Raw genomic sequence first — 20,102 nt, 5'->3', positions numbered from 1 at the left:
GGAAGCGAGGGAAGGATAGAGATAGGTATCACTTTGGTCTGGGTAATTCAGTATATCCAGTGCTGCTAAATGCTGTCATGAAAGACTGGTCTATTGTGTTTTTGCTTTTCTGGTGGTTTGGGTGGGTTTTTCTGGTGTGTAGCAATTAGGATTATATTTCCTGTGTAGATAAATTAGGTTACATAGTGTCAAGTGGAGCAGGGAAGTTCAGATGGTTTATTTTATTGGACTTGCATAGCTAGCGGTTTTGTTCTTGCAGCAAGGGTAGCAATTTTGTGCCACGTTCATTTTCCATACGCAGAGCTTTTCAGCATTGTGCTCGCACCCCCAGTAAGCTGCTTAGCTAGGTCAGCGGAGCACAGCACTGCCTTGTTTCGGGAGCACCAACCCTTTTAACTCCAGACTCCTTTCTGCGGGTGGGTCACCAGCACTGACTGCGTAGGGATTGTCTCGAGGTAGCACGTCTGTGCTGCTGCTGTTTTGTGTGTGCTTGCAGCCGTACTTTGTACCTGCACAGGTATACACTGAGGCAAAATTAAAGTAAGTTCACTTCTAATAATTCTTGGTAACCTTAAAAGGGTTTAATGTATTTTGCTTCAGATAAGCATATGTACGGCTTCCCCTCTGCCCACAAGTCAACGTGACCACTGTACAAATAGCAGCTCGTTGTCTGTATTGCCTCCTCCTGCTTTTAAATCCACCAGCGATCTACTTATGGGCTTGCTGAAGTTCCAAGGAATCTTTGTGTTGATTTCAGAACAAGTAGAATTATATCCTTGAATATAAAGTCAGGCTGTGAATCATCTACTGTATCTCTGAAGTTTTGTGTTTCTGGAGAAACGATGAATCACACAGAATGCCTGATCTCTGTTTTCTCTAAATTCCCTCCAGTTAGTGTCACTGATTTGTTTATGTGCTGTCTTTGCCAGACCAGTGAATTCCCCTCGCCTCACCCTGTCCCAGCGTGACCCTCAGCACAATTAGTGTTGACAAGTACCACCGTGTTGGCTGTTTCTCTCTGTGGTGTTTCCATCCTACGGCTGTATGGCTGGGCAGGAAATCATGATGAAATTACAACTAATATGAAAGGTGACAGCCTGTCTCCTTAGCAACCTGGGCCCACCGTGTGCACGTAACCAGCCATGCCAAAGTGAAAGACTTGTTCCCATGGTGTTTACTCACAAATCTCAAGATTAACTACATCTCTCCCTGAAGCTTTGGCACGCACATAGTGTTTGCAGCAAAGCAAATACCTCTTCTTTTCTAACTTGTAGAAGCAGGGAAGGATTTGGCTTGATCTAAAATAGGTACAGATGTGATGATGTCTTTGCACAAGGTAGAGAAAGGAAGTAACATTTTCTTCAGTTTCAGATAATTCTTTCCAGGCTCTCCGTCTTCATGCCACACTAGGCAGAGCAGGCATCAGCAGTGCTGAGAGGCATTCTCAGCTCTGGAAACCCGACCAAAAAGGACAGATGTTTCCAAAAGAATAAGTATCTCTGAGTTCCCAATAGAGACGGGAACATAATAAAAGATAAGTCAATGACTTTTTTTCCTTTTTGTATTTGGCTTTTAGGGATTTTTGCTCTGCAGGGAGTTGCAGTAGTTTTCAAGGCAAAACAGACAGGGGCATTCCCAAGGACTTAAATTGTAAACTGTTACCGAGAGAATTCTTTCCTCTGCAGATTTCAAGGCAGAGAGTGTTGTCTACTAGCCAATGTATAAAGCAAACTGTGGTGCACACCCTTCACCAAGGCAAGAGCTTTAAAATTTGATTCTTTCTTGGAAAATTAAAATCAGTGGCATTTGTGTTTCTCTAAATGATGCATAAATTGTTAAGATTCTGATAAATCCCCCAGAAACTGAAATCTTTTTTCAAACTAAAATGACCATTAAACACACATACATGCTGCATGCTTGATGCCAGAAGAGCAGTTCATTTTGTATGTTTTCTTGTAAGGCTGATTGCACTGTGGTCAAGCTAACTCTTTAAAACATACTGGGTTGCACGGTCCACTGGCTGAATTCTTGTCAGCAAAAGGAATGCAGATTAAGGGGAATGTTTTTCTAAAAGAATCACTGCAGGCTCCGATATTTGAATAGAGGAGAATCTGACAGTGTTTTGCCATAGTGTCATTTTACTGCCATGGACCACAATTACTGGATGTGTAGCTGTGGAGTACAAAATATACGAAGATGCATTACAGATTCCTTTCTCTTTGGTAGGTAATACATGGGGAAGCTGAGAAAAGCTCAAAGACTTTTTTTTTTTTTTTAAAACAGCAGTTGCAGTATACCTTCTTTTCCCATTGCATTATGAGTACAAAGCCCTCTGATGCTCATATTATTTTAGTGTAGCTTGTTAAACTTTTGAAGACTGAGATACATAGCAAGTTCTGCCAGTAACCTGTAGTTAGAAGCAACTGTGGTGTGCTTACAGAGGAAAAAGTGGTGGTGTCTTTGACTGTGGGAGACCAGCCATGTTTGTGACACTGCTGACAGAGTCCAGTGTGACCTTGAGCAGGTCCTTCTTTTCCTTCCCTTGAAAATGAAAATACAGTCATCTGCATCATAAAGTTGGAGAACAAATGGACAAGTATTTGAAAGAATTAGCACTGGTGAGAACCAGGCAACTCATGAGGTAGTCACTTCCAGGAGAAATGGGTTCTAGCAGCTTTTTAACCAAGCAGAAAAGTATTTTTCATGGGTTTAAAGAGTAAGAAGCCAGTATGTTTAATTTGTCATATATGGATAAGCAATGTGCTTATCCATGACTTCTGGGTCATGGCCCTAGAAGCTGACTGGCATGATTTTTTTTTATTTTTGAGGAAGTGTCCTTGAGTATGCAGATCATTTGGGGAACTGCATAAAGAAACAAAAATAAGAAATAAAAGCTTCCCTTTGAATCTCTGAGCAGCATTGCAATGAAGGAAACTCTGGTCAACACCAAATACAGCCTCTTCAGAATATATTTTTTAAGTGTTTCTGATGAATCTCCACACTGACATTCTTGCAAGTTTTTACATCAAATTTGATTTCTTCCCTTCTCTCTAAGTCGTGGTATAAGGAAATGAAATTATCATATAGGCCTCTGAAATAAGGGTGGTGCTTTAAAGCGCTCTGCTTGAGCTGTGTAGAATCTACCTACTGCACAGTAAACCTCATCTTTTTTAAGAGGTAGAGGTATCCCTGGGATGAGATCAAGGCTGTAATGAACTCTTTGAAGAACTAAGAAATATTTCAGAGCTTTCACTTAAGACGTTCTGTTGAAGAGAAGGGAGATGGGAAGATGATCTTTGTGCGACTTTGAAAAAACACCACATTAGCTATCAAAACTCTGCCTCTTTAGGTGGAAGAAAAAAATCCCTGAAGTCTCTTTTGCGGTGCTTCCTTTCATTTTCCCCTATTCTTTTTATTTGATAGTGGATGTGTTTGGGAATGTGTACGCATGTTTTTTCTCAGGTGATTTGCAGACATTTTGCTGTTTGCTTTATCATATCTTACAGATCGTCAGCATTCCTTAGGCAATACAATCATAGAATGGTTTGGGCTGGAAGAGACCTTTAAAAATCATCTAGTACAACCCCGCTGCAGTGAACAGGGACATCCTTAATTAGATCAGGTTGCTCAGAGCCCCATCAAGCCTGACCTTGAATGTCTCCAGGGCTGGAGCCTCCACCACCTCTCTGGGCAGCCTGTTCCGATGTTTCACCACCCTCATTGTAAAGAACTTCTTCCTAAGATCCAGTCTAAATGTACCCTACTCTAGTTTTAAATCATTGCCCCTCGTCCTGTCACTACACACCCTTGTAAATGATCCCTCCCCAGCTTTCCTGTAGCCCCTTTCAGGTACTAGAAGGCCACTGTAAAAACACTGATCTAATACTCTGTCAGAAGATTCTTTGGCATTACAGCAATAGAGGAAAAATAACACTGTTGGTACAGTATGGCACATTAACCTGGAAAAAATGGGAGGGAAGAGAGAGAACTCAGCCCTTCTCAAAACCTGAATAGGAAATTCAGGAAAAGACTTAATTTTTCTGGACCGATTTGCTCTCAGAAAAGAACTGAACTATTAGTATATGGCAAAGGAATTAACTAATGTCTAATTTTACTGGGAAAAAAAAAAAAAAGACATACACATTTTGGTATTATTTTAACTAGTGTGTTCAACACCCAGATTTCTGATAAAATAAGTGAAGAGTGCTGTATGATGGAGTCCTGAGTCCCAGAGTAAACAGATGGACAGGTCCTGCGGGCCCATTGCATGGAGTCTCCACCAGAAGCAGGAACTGCCACTGTTAGTTGCTAGAGAAAGTAACCAAGAGGTTAAGCTGGTGTCAGCAGCTGCTCTAGGACTGGGTTTCTTACAGCAGGCTGTGAGTGGCTCTCTGCTGGCAGCTACCTGGACTGCTGACTTGTGTGCTGGCTTGTCTGCAAAGCATTGTCCTAAATTGAAGCTCTAACACAAGAACTCAGAAGAAATATAGAAGTTGAAAAATAAAATATCTGTTCTAGAACGTAGATACAGCCACCCTAGGACATGCTGTCAGAAGTTCTATTTACCTTAAGTACAAGTTAGTAACAATACTTAAAAGTGTGAAAAAAACCGTCAAAGACAATACTAGCAATATGCAGGGATCTGACAGATTTTCAGAGCAGTTGGTTTAATTGATGAGATTTGGGAAGATTAACTGGAGATCAAATCATGACAGAATAAAAGGCAGTGAAACAGCAATTTTTGCCTTATCCCTTTGCAAAGTAAATTTAAACTTTAGTTTGAATCTCATGTTTAGGTGCAAGATTCTTTCTGGCTTATGTGTATAGTCAGCTTATGATTAGAATGCAAACAGTGGGTTAGATGGAAACATGCATCAAGTTTGTGATGTAAAACAGTTCTGATGTCTGAGGAGAGATTCCTGTTAATTTTAGTTTCTGTTAGACAAGGTATATGGTATGTTAATTAAGATTTTTTAAATTTTTTTTAAACTACTCGAATCTAATAAAGACAGACTAAAAAAAATTGGCAGAAATGACTGATGGAATATTCTTATCTAAATAACAGCTGTGCAAATTGGTCTATCCTCATGAATAGTCATGGAAGTTAATAAGAATAACGTCAGTAGGGTTCTCTGCTATTGTAAAAGGTTTCTGTAAGAAGGCTTTCAAAAACAGAATTTAGCGGGGTGATGTTCTTTGTGTAGCATCCCATGGAGCTTAATGTATTTAAAAAAGGAGAGAGATGTTGTTTAAAGGAAACAAACCTACTCTCATGTTATTTTAGGGTTTTTCGTAACTGGGATATACAGTCTACAATACGGATTTGAAAGCTACGTCGGATTTTAGACGTGTCATGCTAGGATGGCGTGAATTGTACATTAGATTAAAGCGTTGTTTTATCTGCTTTTTTCTGATAGGTCATTGCTTGTGAACAACAGTATGACTACTCGTATGATGCTCGATGTGACGTATGGTCCTTGGGAATAACAGCTATTGAGCTGGGGGATGGAGACCCTCCTTTATTTGACATGCATCCGGTGAAAACCCTCTTTAAAATTCCAAGGTATGACACTAGATGGCTCTCTTCGCTCACTAGTTTGTTCACAGGCAATCTAGTCAAAGGAGAAAGAAGTATTTGGTAAACGTTTGTGCTTCAGATCGTAAGAATCTCTCACAGGAAAAGGCATTAAAAACCTGTAATGTTAATTTTCTTTCAGCCTGATTTCTGCAATAATTTATATTTAGTAGACTTTGAAATGATAAAGACTTACATAATTTATTTTTATCTTAGAATATAAAATCATGTAACAATAAGGTACTTCTCTTTGAATATTCTTTTCCTTGCTACTGTTGATGAAAACATTTGTTTCAAAAAAAGGAAGAAACCAATATTTATAACTATTGAATAACATTCAAATATGTTATTCCCCTAGAGTCTTAGGCTTATTGTACTGTGGAAGAAAGCCGTACAATTTTGACAAAACTATGAAGCAGTTTGGCAGTTTCAGCAAACTGTAGCCACAATTTGCCTTTTTATATACCCAAGGATGTTAAAATGTGAAAATTTGGATTGTCATACCTGGATAAATGATCTCTAAGGTCCCTTCCAGCCTAGGCCATTCTATGATTCTGTGATATGAAAAAGGGATAGAAATTACCCCTATCATGTAAATTAGATGTATTATTTCATGCTGTCTGTTTTTGGTTTCATTTTGTTTTCATTTCATTGAGTCTTTCTGAATAAGTTGAGATTGACAGCGTAAAATAGAGTCTAACAACAAAACAGATGTAATAATAGAAGAAATATAGAAAGAAATTGTCCATCATAGATTAGGATGGCATATACTTGTCTCTTCCACATTTTGCTCATAAAGAAAGAATCACCACTGACTGATAACAGTTTAAAACCTTCAGCAATACAAGTGTTTGACCTTTTGTTATCTGTACAGTTATTGTAGGCTTTTAAAATTTCTTCTGATTGCAATTTGCATTTCTGATTAAGCCTATTTATATGCAGATGCAGTTGTGCTGGGTTCTGCGTCATATAGTTATCTCCTTCTACCCAGCTCAGACATGAACTGCCACCGCTCTTTCAAAATTATTCATATTGAAGCAACGGCTCATCTCATTGCCTTTGCACAAGTGGAAAACAGGTCCTGACAGAAGGGAGGCTTCAGATTATTACAGCAATATCTATACATTTTATCAATGCACAAAATGTAACAGGAAGCAATAGGAAAGTACATAGAATAGGGTATGTAGAGGCTTTGATTTCTGTCTATAGTTAACTCTTTCCATATTTGCTGTTGCATCTCTGTGTGACTTAAGAAAACAAAAGTGAAGTATCTATCTGATGAATTAAATAATGGGTACTTTTACTAAAGAGGTTGATACCAATTCTGAAGTTGAGAGATTTCTCTATGCTTTGCACTTCATGAGCTATAACCCAGCTGCTGATAACTATGCATTCATGTTAGATAAAGTGGACGGTGATGCATGCTGAGTGGCATAAGGGCCTGGATTGTAGGAGATAGAGCTTCTCTCCTGGTACTTGTTTGAAGTCAATTCAGAGACATAATAAACAAGACCAAAAGGTGCATTCTCCTCTTACAGCAGTTTGGCAGTTTAGAAGTGATCTTAGTGCAGCTCCTGGTGTCTGTGCTACAATTCACACATTTTTAATAGCTTTTTCTGCATGAGCATTGAGGGCACTTGTGGTTCTTCCAAGCCCTGGCTGTTCTGTGTTCAAGCAGCACCTACTCTAACATCTAGTAGCAAAGCAGCCTGCAGATAGCAGTGTTTTCTTGGAAGAGCCCTCTCCTCTGTGCCCCATGCTGGCTTTATTTGGTAACCCTTAGCTGCTTTATGAGAAGAAGAAAAGTACAGTCATTCCCTATTTCCCCTCTCCACGTGACTTACTGACATTGTAAGATCCAATCCAAAGAAAAGGAACCCTGATGATTCTTTTCTTTTTGGTTATTGCTTCTCAGTTTGTTGCCCAAGACCTTCTCTGCATCTGTTGTGCATTTGAGCCACAGCTCTCAGTCCTAGTTTTTGGCTCACTGTGACTGCAGGTGTCACATCTCCAGATGCATTTGTGCTGTGCACAGGGATCTTCATGTCTTAAAACTGCTCTGCTGATGCCTGCAATCAAGCAGCTTAGGCTACGGTTGAGTCAATGGGAAGCAGCGTATTCACATGGCTTGAATTCTTATCTCAGCTGAGGACTGATAACTACTGGCACCTGCTATCTCCTGCTTTCTGTAGGAGGCTGCCTGCCTCAGCTTTCCCTAGCTCCACTTATTGTTTAAATCAAGATATAATTCTGCACATCTGGTGAAACGGAGGAAGGGCTCACTCGGCTCACTGCCCTCAGTTCACAAATGATGACAACACTGCTCTTGAGAAGTCTGGATCTTACTGCTCTCGAGGAGATACAGTGAAAAAACCTGCATTCAGCTATGCTTTGCTTTCATCTGGAAAATGGCCACTAGCAGGAGGTTAGCAGTTCTGAAATTGTCCCACAACTGTAATTTTCCATTCAAACTGCATTAATGTTGGTGCACAATGGGAGCTGCGTACTAAAGTACACACTTCTAATTCTTGGATTCTAGAGGTAGTTTCAACACCTTTGTCAGGCAGCAATATAACCTTAAATAACTCCAGCCTTGTGTATGTACCTGTACTCTAATTTCTGCCAGAGACGTACATAATTTAATTTGTTGATAACAGTTTCAGCTGTGGTTTCTTATGGTTGGATGTGAAACTGGCAAATCAGGTTTCAGCTATTTTTAAATGTACTAAAGGAACTCACACCAAATGGTACAAAGAGTATGGTGTGACTGTGGTACCCTACAGTCAAGCTCCATTTTATCTGGAAACGTAAAAAGCTGGTGCAAATCATGAACAATAAATATAATAGGCGATTGATTTACTGCATATATTTGATTTCTGTGTATGTTCTCTCAGGATAATTTTTGTTGATTTGACTTCAGAGAAGAAAAGGTGAAATTCTTATTCACAGTAAATGACACTTGGACATCACTCTAGGCAGATTATTTCAGGAGTTATTTCCTTGTTCTCTTGTGTTCTTGACTATAGTTGATACATATCTTTCTGTTTATAAGGGCTTCTTGTATGCTAGACTGATCTGTTTTGTGTGCTGATGATAACATTACATTATCAGGAAACTGCAATAGTTTTCAAGTTTTGTTATCAAGCATGAATAATAAGTTCTCGTGAACATCCTTTAAAAAGTTAGTAATGACAAAATTGCCAAAGCTAGATGCAGAAATCTGTGTGTTCCCACAGAGTTATTCTATACTCAGCTATGAAATAAAGTAGTTAAGTTTCTATATCAGCTTAGTCATTGGCTTTTTTTCTGGAGTCAGCCAGTAATTGTGCTGTTAGCCCTGGCAATGACTTTCAGTTTAGTGAGCTTTGGCGCTAGGCCTCAGTCTTAAATGAGTGTAATTGAAATCAGGCTTTGACTTTACAGGGTTTGAATCAACCATTGAATGAATGATTTTGTACTAACAGTCACAGCACTTACGTACCCTCAAGATCTTCTCCGTGTGTAGAACTCAAGTCAAGGATTAAGTTTTTACTGGTTTCATGTGCTAATTTAAGCAGGAAAATGGGAAAAGCTAATGGTAGCCAGAAATTCTACAGTTTCTGTGTTCTCTAAACAAGAAGCAAGTGAGGTATTACATTCAGATGGGGGACATGTTCTTCTAGTAGTTAAGAAATTACACTTCTTCATACTTTCTCTACAGCAGTTACAAGCATGGAAGGGAAGGTCAGAGTGACACTGCTTTAGAAAATTAAATATTCAGCAAAGCATAGTCAAAATTTCATTCACCAGGAAACTCTCTGAGGGAGTGAAAACTTTACCACCTCCAAGTAGCACAGGTGCGTGTATGAATTACATAACTTGAACCAGGAATGGACTAAGCTCCAGGTTGAATGGCTCAGAGGTCTGCAAAGGATACATCTGTGGATGCATTGTAGAACCCAAGATGTTTGGGTCATGTGGCATTGCTGCAAGAGGAAGCCTCTTAAGCCCACTTAAATCCAGATCTTCATCATTTCTATATGAAATATTTTATATTCCTCTCTTGGGAAGACAATTACAGAAAACAACATATCTCACAAGAAAACATTTGTTGCCAGGAACATTCTCTCTGTCCCACCCTAGGTATGTATCTCATTGGAAAACTATTGAAATTAGGATTTTCCCAGTCATACTTCTCTATGCAGGCAAGTATTCATGTAGAAGTGACAGAACATGTATTGATAGCCCTGTAAGCTGACAAATTAAGACCGGTGGCTGATCTGTAAGGCAGAAGTTCATAGTATATAAAGTTCTGATGACACTTAAGTGTTTTTTGCATTCTCCTTTAGTGCTCTGAAGCTCCTAGCTCTATGTTTTTGTAACTGGTTTTATTTTACAGTTTTCACATCTCTGTCCTTTCAGCATTGTTTCTGATCAGGATCTTGTCTTCTGTTTTGTTTGAAGATAGTTCTTAACAGGTCATCCTGGATAAAAGGCCTCAATCACATGTCTCCATCTCTCTCTTTGTCTCCTCCATCTCCTCAATGCGAACAGCAACTTGTCTGATTGCCTTTCTAAATAAAGAACATGCCTTATCCTTCTTTATTTGTGATTCTTTCCTCTCATCTTGTTCAGGGTAAAGATCTTATTATGAAAATTATAGTGAAAGGCCCATAAATGCTTGTTATTTAAATCACATTAGTTGAAAGACTCTAAACAGATATATTGGTCTCTAGCCTCTCTTTTTAGTGCATTTTTTAGAAACAAACTAAAAACTGACTGCAATGTGAAGTGAGTGACATACGTGCACTGGTGATCTGACATTGTTGATCCTTGTCCTGAATCAGACACACTTAACACTTCTTCTCACATCTAGAATTCTATCATGCAGTGAGCAGAAGTCTCTTTGAACAGAACAGTTAAAACACTTCCTTTCACTGAGTCAAAAAACATAAAATGTGATTAGAGATTGAATTTATGTCAACAAAATAGCTTATTTCCAGAGGGCAGGTGAACCTTCAGAATTCAGCAAGTGTCTCAAGTTGTGCATGAAAAATAGGTGATCCGACTGCACCGTACTCCCCTGAAAACCTGACCAGTGGTTCACAGTCAGAAATGCTGGATGCTGAGCACTTTTGAAAACATTGTGTTTTTAAGGTGTGCAAGTGTTAACTTTGTACTTTTGATTAATATGGCCTGAGCTATGAACTAGACATTTAAGTATCTTCCAGTGCTTAACCACTTCTCTTGTCCTACAGAAAATCTAGTGTCTGCAACAAATACTGGATAGCAAAAGTGAAGAAGAAAATGCCAAATAAATTTTAAGCCAGATGTTTCCTTAGACACTAGCCTTCTGGACCTTATTTCTGTATTTGGAAGATTTGGAAGATACAAGAGGATACAAAGTTCATAGACTAATGCAAATTTTAAAAACCTCTTTCATTCATGAACATTTTATTATATGAATGTGCAGTGTCTTGGAAACAGTTGTGATACCACGTGCATGAAGCTTATTCTTAAAACTGCTAATGAGAAGGGAGCATTATCTCAGAGCAAATGTTAATATTCTGTTTTGCAATGATGCACACATTCTCCCTCATCAAATGAATTCTTGGATCTCACACATAAATCTCCTGAAAAGGGACCTCCAGTGCCTAGAGACAGAGATAAATCATACTGCGAAGACACTGAACCATGAAATGATTCTGTTAACATGTCATCTGTCTAGAATATATTTTCAAATCTCCAACAGAAGGATCTAAATTATGAAGGGAATGTGGCCTAGCAAAGTTGGTAATTTGGGAGTTGATACTTTTAACCTCTTCCATCTGCTGCCACTACTTAGGTGTGTCTGTTCTGGCAAATAGTTACAAAGTAAAAGATTCTCAAATGCCATTACACCTAAGCTTTCTAAAGTAAAATAGGTCCATAAATTCTTCAAACGATGTTATCTTTCACAAAATGTTACATCATATCAGCGCTACCTCTTAAGATATCAATGATTTGAAATTTTGAAAAGAGAAGTAATGGCTATGAGAAGTGGTATGGCGAAGAGGAGATAAAGATTGTATGTTGTAGTGTGGAAATAATGCTTGTATATACCTGTAGTCAAGCTGAGCATTTCAGATCGTGTTGCAAAGATCCTATGTTTCAGGGTCTATCTCTTTACAGTCCTGTTTACAGGGAGGTGGTAAATTAAGAGCAGTTTTCAGGGTTACTCTGACAGCTGACACTGACAGAAACGGAACCAAATTCTCCTTTCGTGTCTGTATCAGTCAAGTGTTGCTCTTCTGAAAGCAGTAGAAGGCATCTCTTTTAAAACTGATTGGTGATAAGAAAAGGTTATTTAATTTCCTAACCTGTGAAAACTGAGAAATGAAATGTCATTAAAAATTATTATGCTTCATTAATTCATGTTAAATAGCCAGGGGTGATATTGGGTTGAACTTGTGAGTACTCATTGAATGATATAGTTCTTTACCTGTGTTGTCCTGTGTTGAGACCTAAAGCTCTTGGGAGTGGTTATTAGTTTGAGCTTAGTGATGTTTGACTGCTTCAGAAGCTGACCTGGCTCTTAGCAAAACCAAACCTTATGTCTCCTCCTCCTACTCCATCAGAACTTCAGCTTCCCACTAGATTGGAGGTAGGTGGTAGTATTGTCTTTGTGTTTTCTGTGCAAACATACACGTCATCTTTAATCATAGAATGGCCTAGGCTGGAAGGGACCTTAGAGATCATTTTAATCCAGCCTCCCTGCCGCCAGGGACGCCACCTCTCGACTAGATCAGGCAACACATGGGGACTGAACAGGAATCGAACCTGTGACCTTAGCGCTGTTAGTGCCACACTCAACTGACTGAGCTAACCAGCCCTCTCAATGTCAGTAATGATCTCTGAAAAAGTTCTTTAAGAGTATTCACTTACTGTCATTTTTAAGGTATGATCATGTCAAGAGGGAGGATAGACCTGTTTCATTTCAATAGATAGTGTGACTCTGGGTCAGTCATATGAGGTGTAGGAGCCAAAATATTTGCACCTTCACCTCACTTTGTTCTATACGGTGTGGAGCACACTTGATGGACTGCAGATTCTTCCACTCGTCTGAACGGGTAAGAACTGTTGTGGCGACATTATTTTTTGGAGGTTACATTTGAATATTAACATTTTCTTATGTAGCCTTTCATATTGCAGCTGGCTTTACCAACCTTTTTGTAATAAAATACAATGTCCTCAAGGTCCTCCTCCTTGGCTGGGGTACAAATAGCAAAACAACTCGAGGATAGAGTCTGATCTGTAGGTGGAAAATACAGATCTGTGACTGGAGATTGGGAAGGCCTCTACTAGTTCTTCAGTATGTTCTTCAGACTCCTCCTGTAATCTTAAACATGTTGAATATGAAGAGATTTTCAAAATTATTTAAGTCCCTAAATATGTTGTTAGGTAGCTAGTGGAATTTTCAAGAAGCACTTCTGTTTAATTTCTTTTAAAATTCTTTTAATCTCCATTCTCTGTTTGATTTCTCCAAAGGGCTCAGAATCACTGGCTATATCTTCCTCCACAGAATGACAGAGGTTAGAAAGGACCTCTGGATGTCATCCTCTCTACCCCCACTTCTTAACCTGGGCCACCTGTAGCAGGCTGCCCAGGACCATGTCCCAATGGCTTCCGAGTATCTGCAAGGATGGAAACTCCACAATGTCTCTGGGCAACCTGTGCCGCTCTTTGGTCACCTTCACAGTGAAAAAGCATTTCCTGATGTTTGGGCAGATCCTTCTGTGTTTCAGTGTGTGCCCATTGCCTCTTGCTCTGCCACTGGACACCACTGAAAAGAGCCTGGCTCAGTCTTCTTTGCACTCTCCCTTCATGTATTTATACACGTTAATAATATCTCTCCCAAACTTTCTATTATCTATCTCAGCTTCCCCTCATGTGAGAGGTGCTCCAGTCCCTTAACCAATCTTACTGATCTATTGCTGCGCTGTCTCCACCAGCTGTGTATCTCTCTGGTATCCCTCCCCGCCAGAACTGGACACAGTACTCCAAGTGTGGCCTCACTAGTGCTGACTAGAGGGGAAAGATCATCTTCCTCAACCTACTGGTGCCCCCTCTCCTATTGCAGCCCAGGATCCCTTTAGCCTTTACCATGAGGCCTCATTGCCGGCTCATGTCCAACTTGATATTTACCAGGAGCGCCAGATCTTTTGTGCAAACCTGCTTTCCAGCTGGTCAAACCTCAGCACATACTGGTACAGGACCTGGTACTTCCCTTGGCTGAACTTCATGAGGTTCCTGTTGGCTCATTTTTCCAGCCTGTTGAGGTTCCATCCCTCCGCGTGGCTGCACAACCCTGTGGTGTATCAGCCTCTCCTCGCAGGCTGGAACATGAGCAAACTTGCTGAGGGTACACTTTGCTCCATCACCCAAATCTTTAAAGAAGATATTGAATGAGACTGGACTATTTTTGACCCCAGAGTACACTTCTAGTGATTGATGAATGTCCTGGCATTTTTTTTTCCTATATTCTGGCAAAGCAGGTATTAATTCCATGGGAGGAAGAGTTTTGTGCTATGAGGGCAAGGTATTTTAATGTTGTTACTATCACATTGGTTTGTGTTTTGCAACAGGGGCAAAATGTGCTGGAGCAGGGCCTCTGCCCTTATAAAGATGTATAGGAATTCTTAATTACTGATTAACTTCTAACACTTGTATGAATTGGTAAAAGTCAAATGCCACCTAGGGTTTGAATATCAGACTGAAATAGTTTTGTGTCAGTTGAGCTGAGTAGTGAGTGGCTGGTAGTGATGTTACTTTCGTTACATCATCCATGTCTAGAAAGGAGAGAGCTGTTTGTGTCGAAGACTGCACCAAACATGTAGGGATAATTAGTCTTTTATGTCTGGCAGTAGATCTAAAAATTGAAGGATATGCAGTTAGCAGCCATATAGTAGCAAAATGGGGTCTGCTCCCCATTAGCTTATGGCATTTTAGTCTATTTGAGAAAGTAATAAAATATTATAAATAGTTTTATATGCCGTATAAGCCACTAGAGAATCAGCCTTAAAAATAAATCATCTTGGTGCAATTTCCCTTCTCTCTTTCCTTAGCTGTTCAGTTATCACATGTTTTATATACAACTACCTAACCCTTTCTCATTGATTTTATCTTCGTGTTCTTTTTCATAAGTTGTGTACGGATAGAATTTGGTTTTGCTGATGCATTCTTTATTCAGATGTATTGACAGCCTAATTTCAGCAAGTAATTCATGCTCTGTGGCTTGTTGTTGAATAGACTTTGCCTGCATAGTATGTTCCTGGTTTTTGATTCGTTGAGAGTCTCTTCTCCAACTGACTTTCTGGTGAATACATGCAATTACAAATAGAAGGGTATTGTTTTATATGTATATTCTTCAGTGCTTATTCAAGACAGTCTGTTTCATCAGACATTACTACCGTATTTGTTGCTAGAATATTCGTGGGACTTACACATGAAAGAGCTAAAAGGTGTGCAGCTTGAGTGCATTCATTGACAAACTCAAATGAATAATCATGAAAATAAACATGCTCAGCCCTCAACCATTTTCTGAGCAAACAAAAAAGGCATCACCTTTGATTTTCTGTTTTATTCTTTATGCTACCCTCTAGGTAGAAGCTGAGATGCCCGACAGATGTTTTTAGTGACTCCATACGCAGTTCATTTCATGCATTAAACGCACATAAACTGTTTTAGTCAACTCATTTCTAAAGTAAATTATTACTTTTCAGAATCCATTGCATAAGTAATAACAGACTGCTAAGATACAGTAAGTGCCGTTTTGTTTTGCTCTAGTGGAAAATTTCATGCTGACAAGGTCAAGCCCTGCAGTCTGAGAGCAGTCAAGTGATGAAAGGCACATCCAGCAGGAGAGGTGGTAGATGGACATCTACTAACTGTTGTCTCCTTCAGAAGTGAGGATTTGAAATGTGACTTCGTTAGATTTAGGAGACAGAACTGAGCTACAAAGTCTTGCTTTTATTACTCTGAACTAAAAATACATTGGTTGTAGTGTGTTTTCAAAACTGCTCTCCATCTCCTGACAGAGCTGCAGTAGTTAACAGCATTGTCTGTAGTTGTCCCGAGGCAATAATACCATGAGTGTAGCAGAGTAATCCTTACATCGGGTAGGTACTGATTTTAAGGAGATTCATGCTATGGTGTTCGGTAAGCTGGAGGTTGCAATGGAGAAGATGTAGCGTAGCTGATTTTTTTTAGTGCAGCAAAATACTTGTGCTCTGCATTTAAAATGGATTTGAAGACGGTGGGAAAATCAGTCAGTTATAAATAGTTAACAGCCAATTTTCCACCATTCAGCCAAGAGAACAGCGTCCTTCCAGGTAGATAATTCGCATGTAATATTACTTCTCAGTAAGACATGTAGTGTTCAGATATTTTTATATGATTTATTAAGATACGTTTTTATGAAAATAGATTCTTGGGATAAAAATAATTGAGATAATCTAGGAGTCAAATTGCTCAGTAAAGAACTAGCTACATTTTCAACACATAAATCTACATCGTTACCAGAGGTTGCTGAGAGACTGCTGATGCCTTATTAGATAAGGTTTAGATAGATTACCTGCAGCACCAAACAATTTACTGGGAACAGAAAATAGACTTCCAATATAGTCCAGAAATGAAACATCGCAATTATTTGAAGCACTCTGTAACCTTGGAAACAATTGGGAGCAGTGACATCAGCAACAATTATGTGCAATTTTTGTCTTTAGTTTGTCACCAAGGTAACCAGAGCAGGTTTCCCTGCTTGAAATTTTGCTTCAGTATTGAGTGAGCTTACATGAAGCAGGCTGCTTCAGGTCTGCTAAAATTGCATTCTACTTCCCTTTTAAAATGGTCCTTCTCATGCTCTATTGGTTTGGTTTTGTTTTTTGTTTCCTTTTGCTTTATCCTTTCTCTCTCTGAAGCAGCTGCAGACAGATGAAGCTTTAGTTACTGTGTTAAACTCCCTGAATACTGAAAAGAAGAAAAATTGAATTCCTCACTGAATTCCTTTTGCTGGCCCCAAATATCAAGTATTGCAACGGCATGCAGTGGCTGCAGATTGCACCATGTTGTTTTGGGGGATGGGACTCACCTGCAGTTCAGGACACACAATGTTCCCACAGCCGACTTCCTTAAGGGCAGCTTTGCCTCAAAGTCTAGGTTCACAAGAGAGCTGCAGTCGATGCTGTCTGAGGAGCACACGGGAGGAGTGATCCCTTAGACGTCCTGGCTATGAAACACCCGTAGCCCGCTTGCCTCATCCTGGGGTTGTGCCAGTCAAGAGTGGCCTAGAATGACATCCACCTTCATGCTTAATCCAGAAATGGGAGAGGGTTTTCTGCAGTGAGTTTGGGGAAGGTAATGTCTGAATTAAAGCATTGTCTCATAGTGGGAAAATCTGTAGTCCCATTCATAATTGCACTGGGTTGGGAAAGTTACATGGGGTTGGAGCCGTAATACTGACAGGAGGGATGTTCAGACTCGTGGTCTCTCACCTTCGTGTGACTCAATTTTAGAGGGAGGTATTTTGCTGTGAAATAGTGCTAATGCTTATCCATCATTCATGCAGATAAAAGAGGGGGCTGCAAAAAAGTTGATTTTTTTTGTTTAAGTCTGGAACACCATCTCAGTCTAAAGCCACATCCGTTGGCGACTTAGAAGTGCGTATACAAATTTGCATTCCTAAAACTTGCATGTTTTACCCATGATATTTGTCAAACATTTCCTTATTTTATTTTGTTTGCATACATCTTTACCCACAGCTTGCTGCACAAGCAAAATACACACCTGTGTTCTGTTGAGTTATTGTGCATTCAGCTTATGATTTTGCAGGGCGGCTGGTGTGCAGATAACTTGCTGTACATGTGCCTAAGGGGGCCGGTTGGCTCAGTGCTAACACCAAGGTCGCGGGTTCAATCCCCATTTGGTCCGCATGTGTTGCCTGATCTAGTTGAGAGGCGTCCCTGCCAATGACGGGGAGGTTGGATTAAATGATCTCTAAGGTCCCTTACAGCCTAGGCTATTCTATGATTATAGGTACAAGTTGGAACTTGATGTTTTAAGGAAAATAAGAAAATTATGTTCTTGTTGAGTGCAGTCTTGAAGAAGTGAAACTACGTTTCAAGCCATTAGCCTTGTGGGTTTCCAAAACATACTTTATAGCCTGTGGTTAATCTTGGAGTTTACTAGCCCACATCACTTGTAATGAATTGAGCTGCTTACATAAAATTATATTTTCACAGGAAAAAAAGATAATCTCTTCACACAGTTTGGTATTGCAGAAAGAATAAGGCACCTCATATGTTTCATGGTACCAGAGACTTTCATGAGATGTAACTGAAAAACAGATGCCTTTCTCAAAAGTGAAGTATTGATGTTCATATTTTAAAAGAATTAATTCACTGATTGATAGAAGCAGAAGAAAAAAGAAAGACAAACTTTTTAGATACTAGTTGCATTCTAGCAGTGTTGTAATGAATGTGCATTGGTTATTTTATTTTTGTAATAAAAAATCACCAAATGCCTATGCGCTTTGCCCTCTGAAGTAATTTCCAGAAATATGCAATAATAAGTAATCACACTATTTGCAAACACATTTGGAGAAAAGGAGCTTTGCTTTGAAAGGTATTGATTTGCTTGTTACAGTTATCGGTTTGATTAATGTTAAAGTTCTATGTAGTATATTTAATCATCACTCATTATTAGTGCAGTAATAATGCACTATGCGTATCTACACATTTACTATTAACAATTAGTGTCTTATATTCCTTTCCTATCACAGATATAATCATAAGTTAGAATTCATAAAAATTTTAAAGAAACATTTATTGGAGTAGACATTGGTTATAAATCTTGATAGCTACAGTATTCGGGAAGTTAATAATGATTTCAGTGGGTTTATTTTAGGATAACAAAAGGCCATTTAGATTACAGTTGTATTGCATCTTCTCTCAAGAGTTCCTCCAGGACGTGCAAGTTTTCACCACTGTTGTGAGGCCAAGAAAAAAAACCCAGGGAAGACATCAAATACTGCATTCTGTGCAGACACCACTTTTTGCAGATGAGCAAACTGAAACATAGATTAAATGACTGTTCAAAGTTAAATTGACAAATGTTACAATAGTGTTGTTTGGGAATGGAGAGGCAGGGAATGGAGAAGAAGGGATAAAGAGAAGGAAGAAAGTGGTAGGTAGCGATGGAGGCATGGTGAATTCATCTGTAAGTTGGTTCTGTGATGGCATCAGTATTTATATGGAGCTAAATGTGACCTTAAGCATGTAGGGACACAAAGCAAAGGCCATGTCCAAGGGGTGGATTTCAAAGGGCTGACAGATGAAGACCTAAGAATCCTTGCTGAAAAGTTGACTGAAAGCGAATTTGCAGCCTGATGACCTGAGTGGATAAAGCCCTGAGAAACCTGACCTGAACTCAGAGCTGACTGCTTTGAGCAGGAGGTTGGTGTGGAGACCTCCTGAGGTCGTTTCCAGCCTGCATTAGTCTGTGCTGTGCTATAATGTTCTCTTCATCCATGCAGGTGTATAAGGGGGTATTCAAATAGTTAACAGGATAATTCACTTATTTACCCTGTCGGAATGAGACAGTTGCTAGACCAATTTGTCTAGTGTTGTTAGTAACCCTCCAAAAATAACACTGAAAGCATACAAAAGATATAAAACTAGGCTAGAAGACTGAAAAATAAGCAGGTAAAACCGATCAAAAACAAGTGAATTTTCCAGGAGAGATGTAATTATTTTTAGAGAGAATGATCTTTGTTTTCTTGAAAGAGAGTGTCAGTATTTTTATAGTATATACAAAGGAAAGTAAGAGGCAACTTGAGCATAGCCCTGGTAATCTCTAGGGTAGAAGGTATTTATGACTGGGATTTTAATCTACTTGGCAAATGAATTATGAGATCCAATTGAAAGTTGTATTTACACAAAAATAAAAAGGTATGCCTATGCAAGCAGGGGAAGCAACTCTTATGCTTTTGGAAAGGGAGCACTTATGGGTTTTTTTCTGTGCAAACCTTGCTTCGGTATCTTGGGGGAACAGGGGAAAGGAATGCTGCTTCTCTTGAGAGAGTTGATATTTGTGCTTTGGGATCCAGCACTACAGCTTCTGAAAACATTGGGGAAAAAGCAGTAGTAACAGCTTTCATCGTTCTACCTTTCTGACTAAAGTGTTTTGACTTTGTGCAGTTTGGTGTGGTTAAATTAGCCAAAATGTAACTTCTCGGTTTCTTCATTCACAGTGTAAATTATATCAGATTCCCTCTTATCAGACTGTTCGCACATTAGAACAAGTGCTGGGTAAAGATGTTCTGAATTACAATACGATGGCTTTATTGGCCAAGTTGATGATCCATGATCTGTTGCCAGCAAGCAAACGCATCAAGACTTTTACAGGCAGCATCTGCTTGAACTGTCTGGGGAAACAAAAAGAACAGAAAACATCTTACATTGGAACAAAAACAGAGATCTGACTTGATGAAAATGTAATTTTCTTCTCTGTT

At 39.3% G+C, this 20,102-nt stretch overlaps 1 protein-coding gene across 1 annotated transcript in view; it reads left to right on the top strand.

Annotated features, from left to right (window-relative positions):
- Positions 1 to 20,102, top strand: part of MYO3B (myosin IIIB) — an 88,610-nt gene that overhangs the window by 22,162 nt on the left and 46,346 nt on the right. Inside the window, exon 7 of the mRNA XM_009877614.1 lies at positions 5,418 to 5,563. Within this exon, the coding sequence (XP_009875916.1) occupies positions 5,418 to 5,563 (146 nt within the window). The remainder of the gene's footprint in view (positions 1 to 5,417; positions 5,564 to 20,102) is intronic.

The sequence above is a fragment of the Apaloderma vittatum genome, unplaced genomic scaffold (assembly GCF_000703405.1).
Source record: "Apaloderma vittatum isolate BGI_N311 unplaced genomic scaffold, ASM70340v1 scaffold10701, whole genome shotgun sequence".
Lineage (NCBI taxonomy): Eukaryota > Metazoa > Chordata > Aves > Trogoniformes > Trogonidae > Apaloderma > Apaloderma vittatum.
The sequence above is the reverse complement of the archived record's forward strand: the minus strand, read 5'-3'. Positions and strand labels throughout refer to the sequence as shown.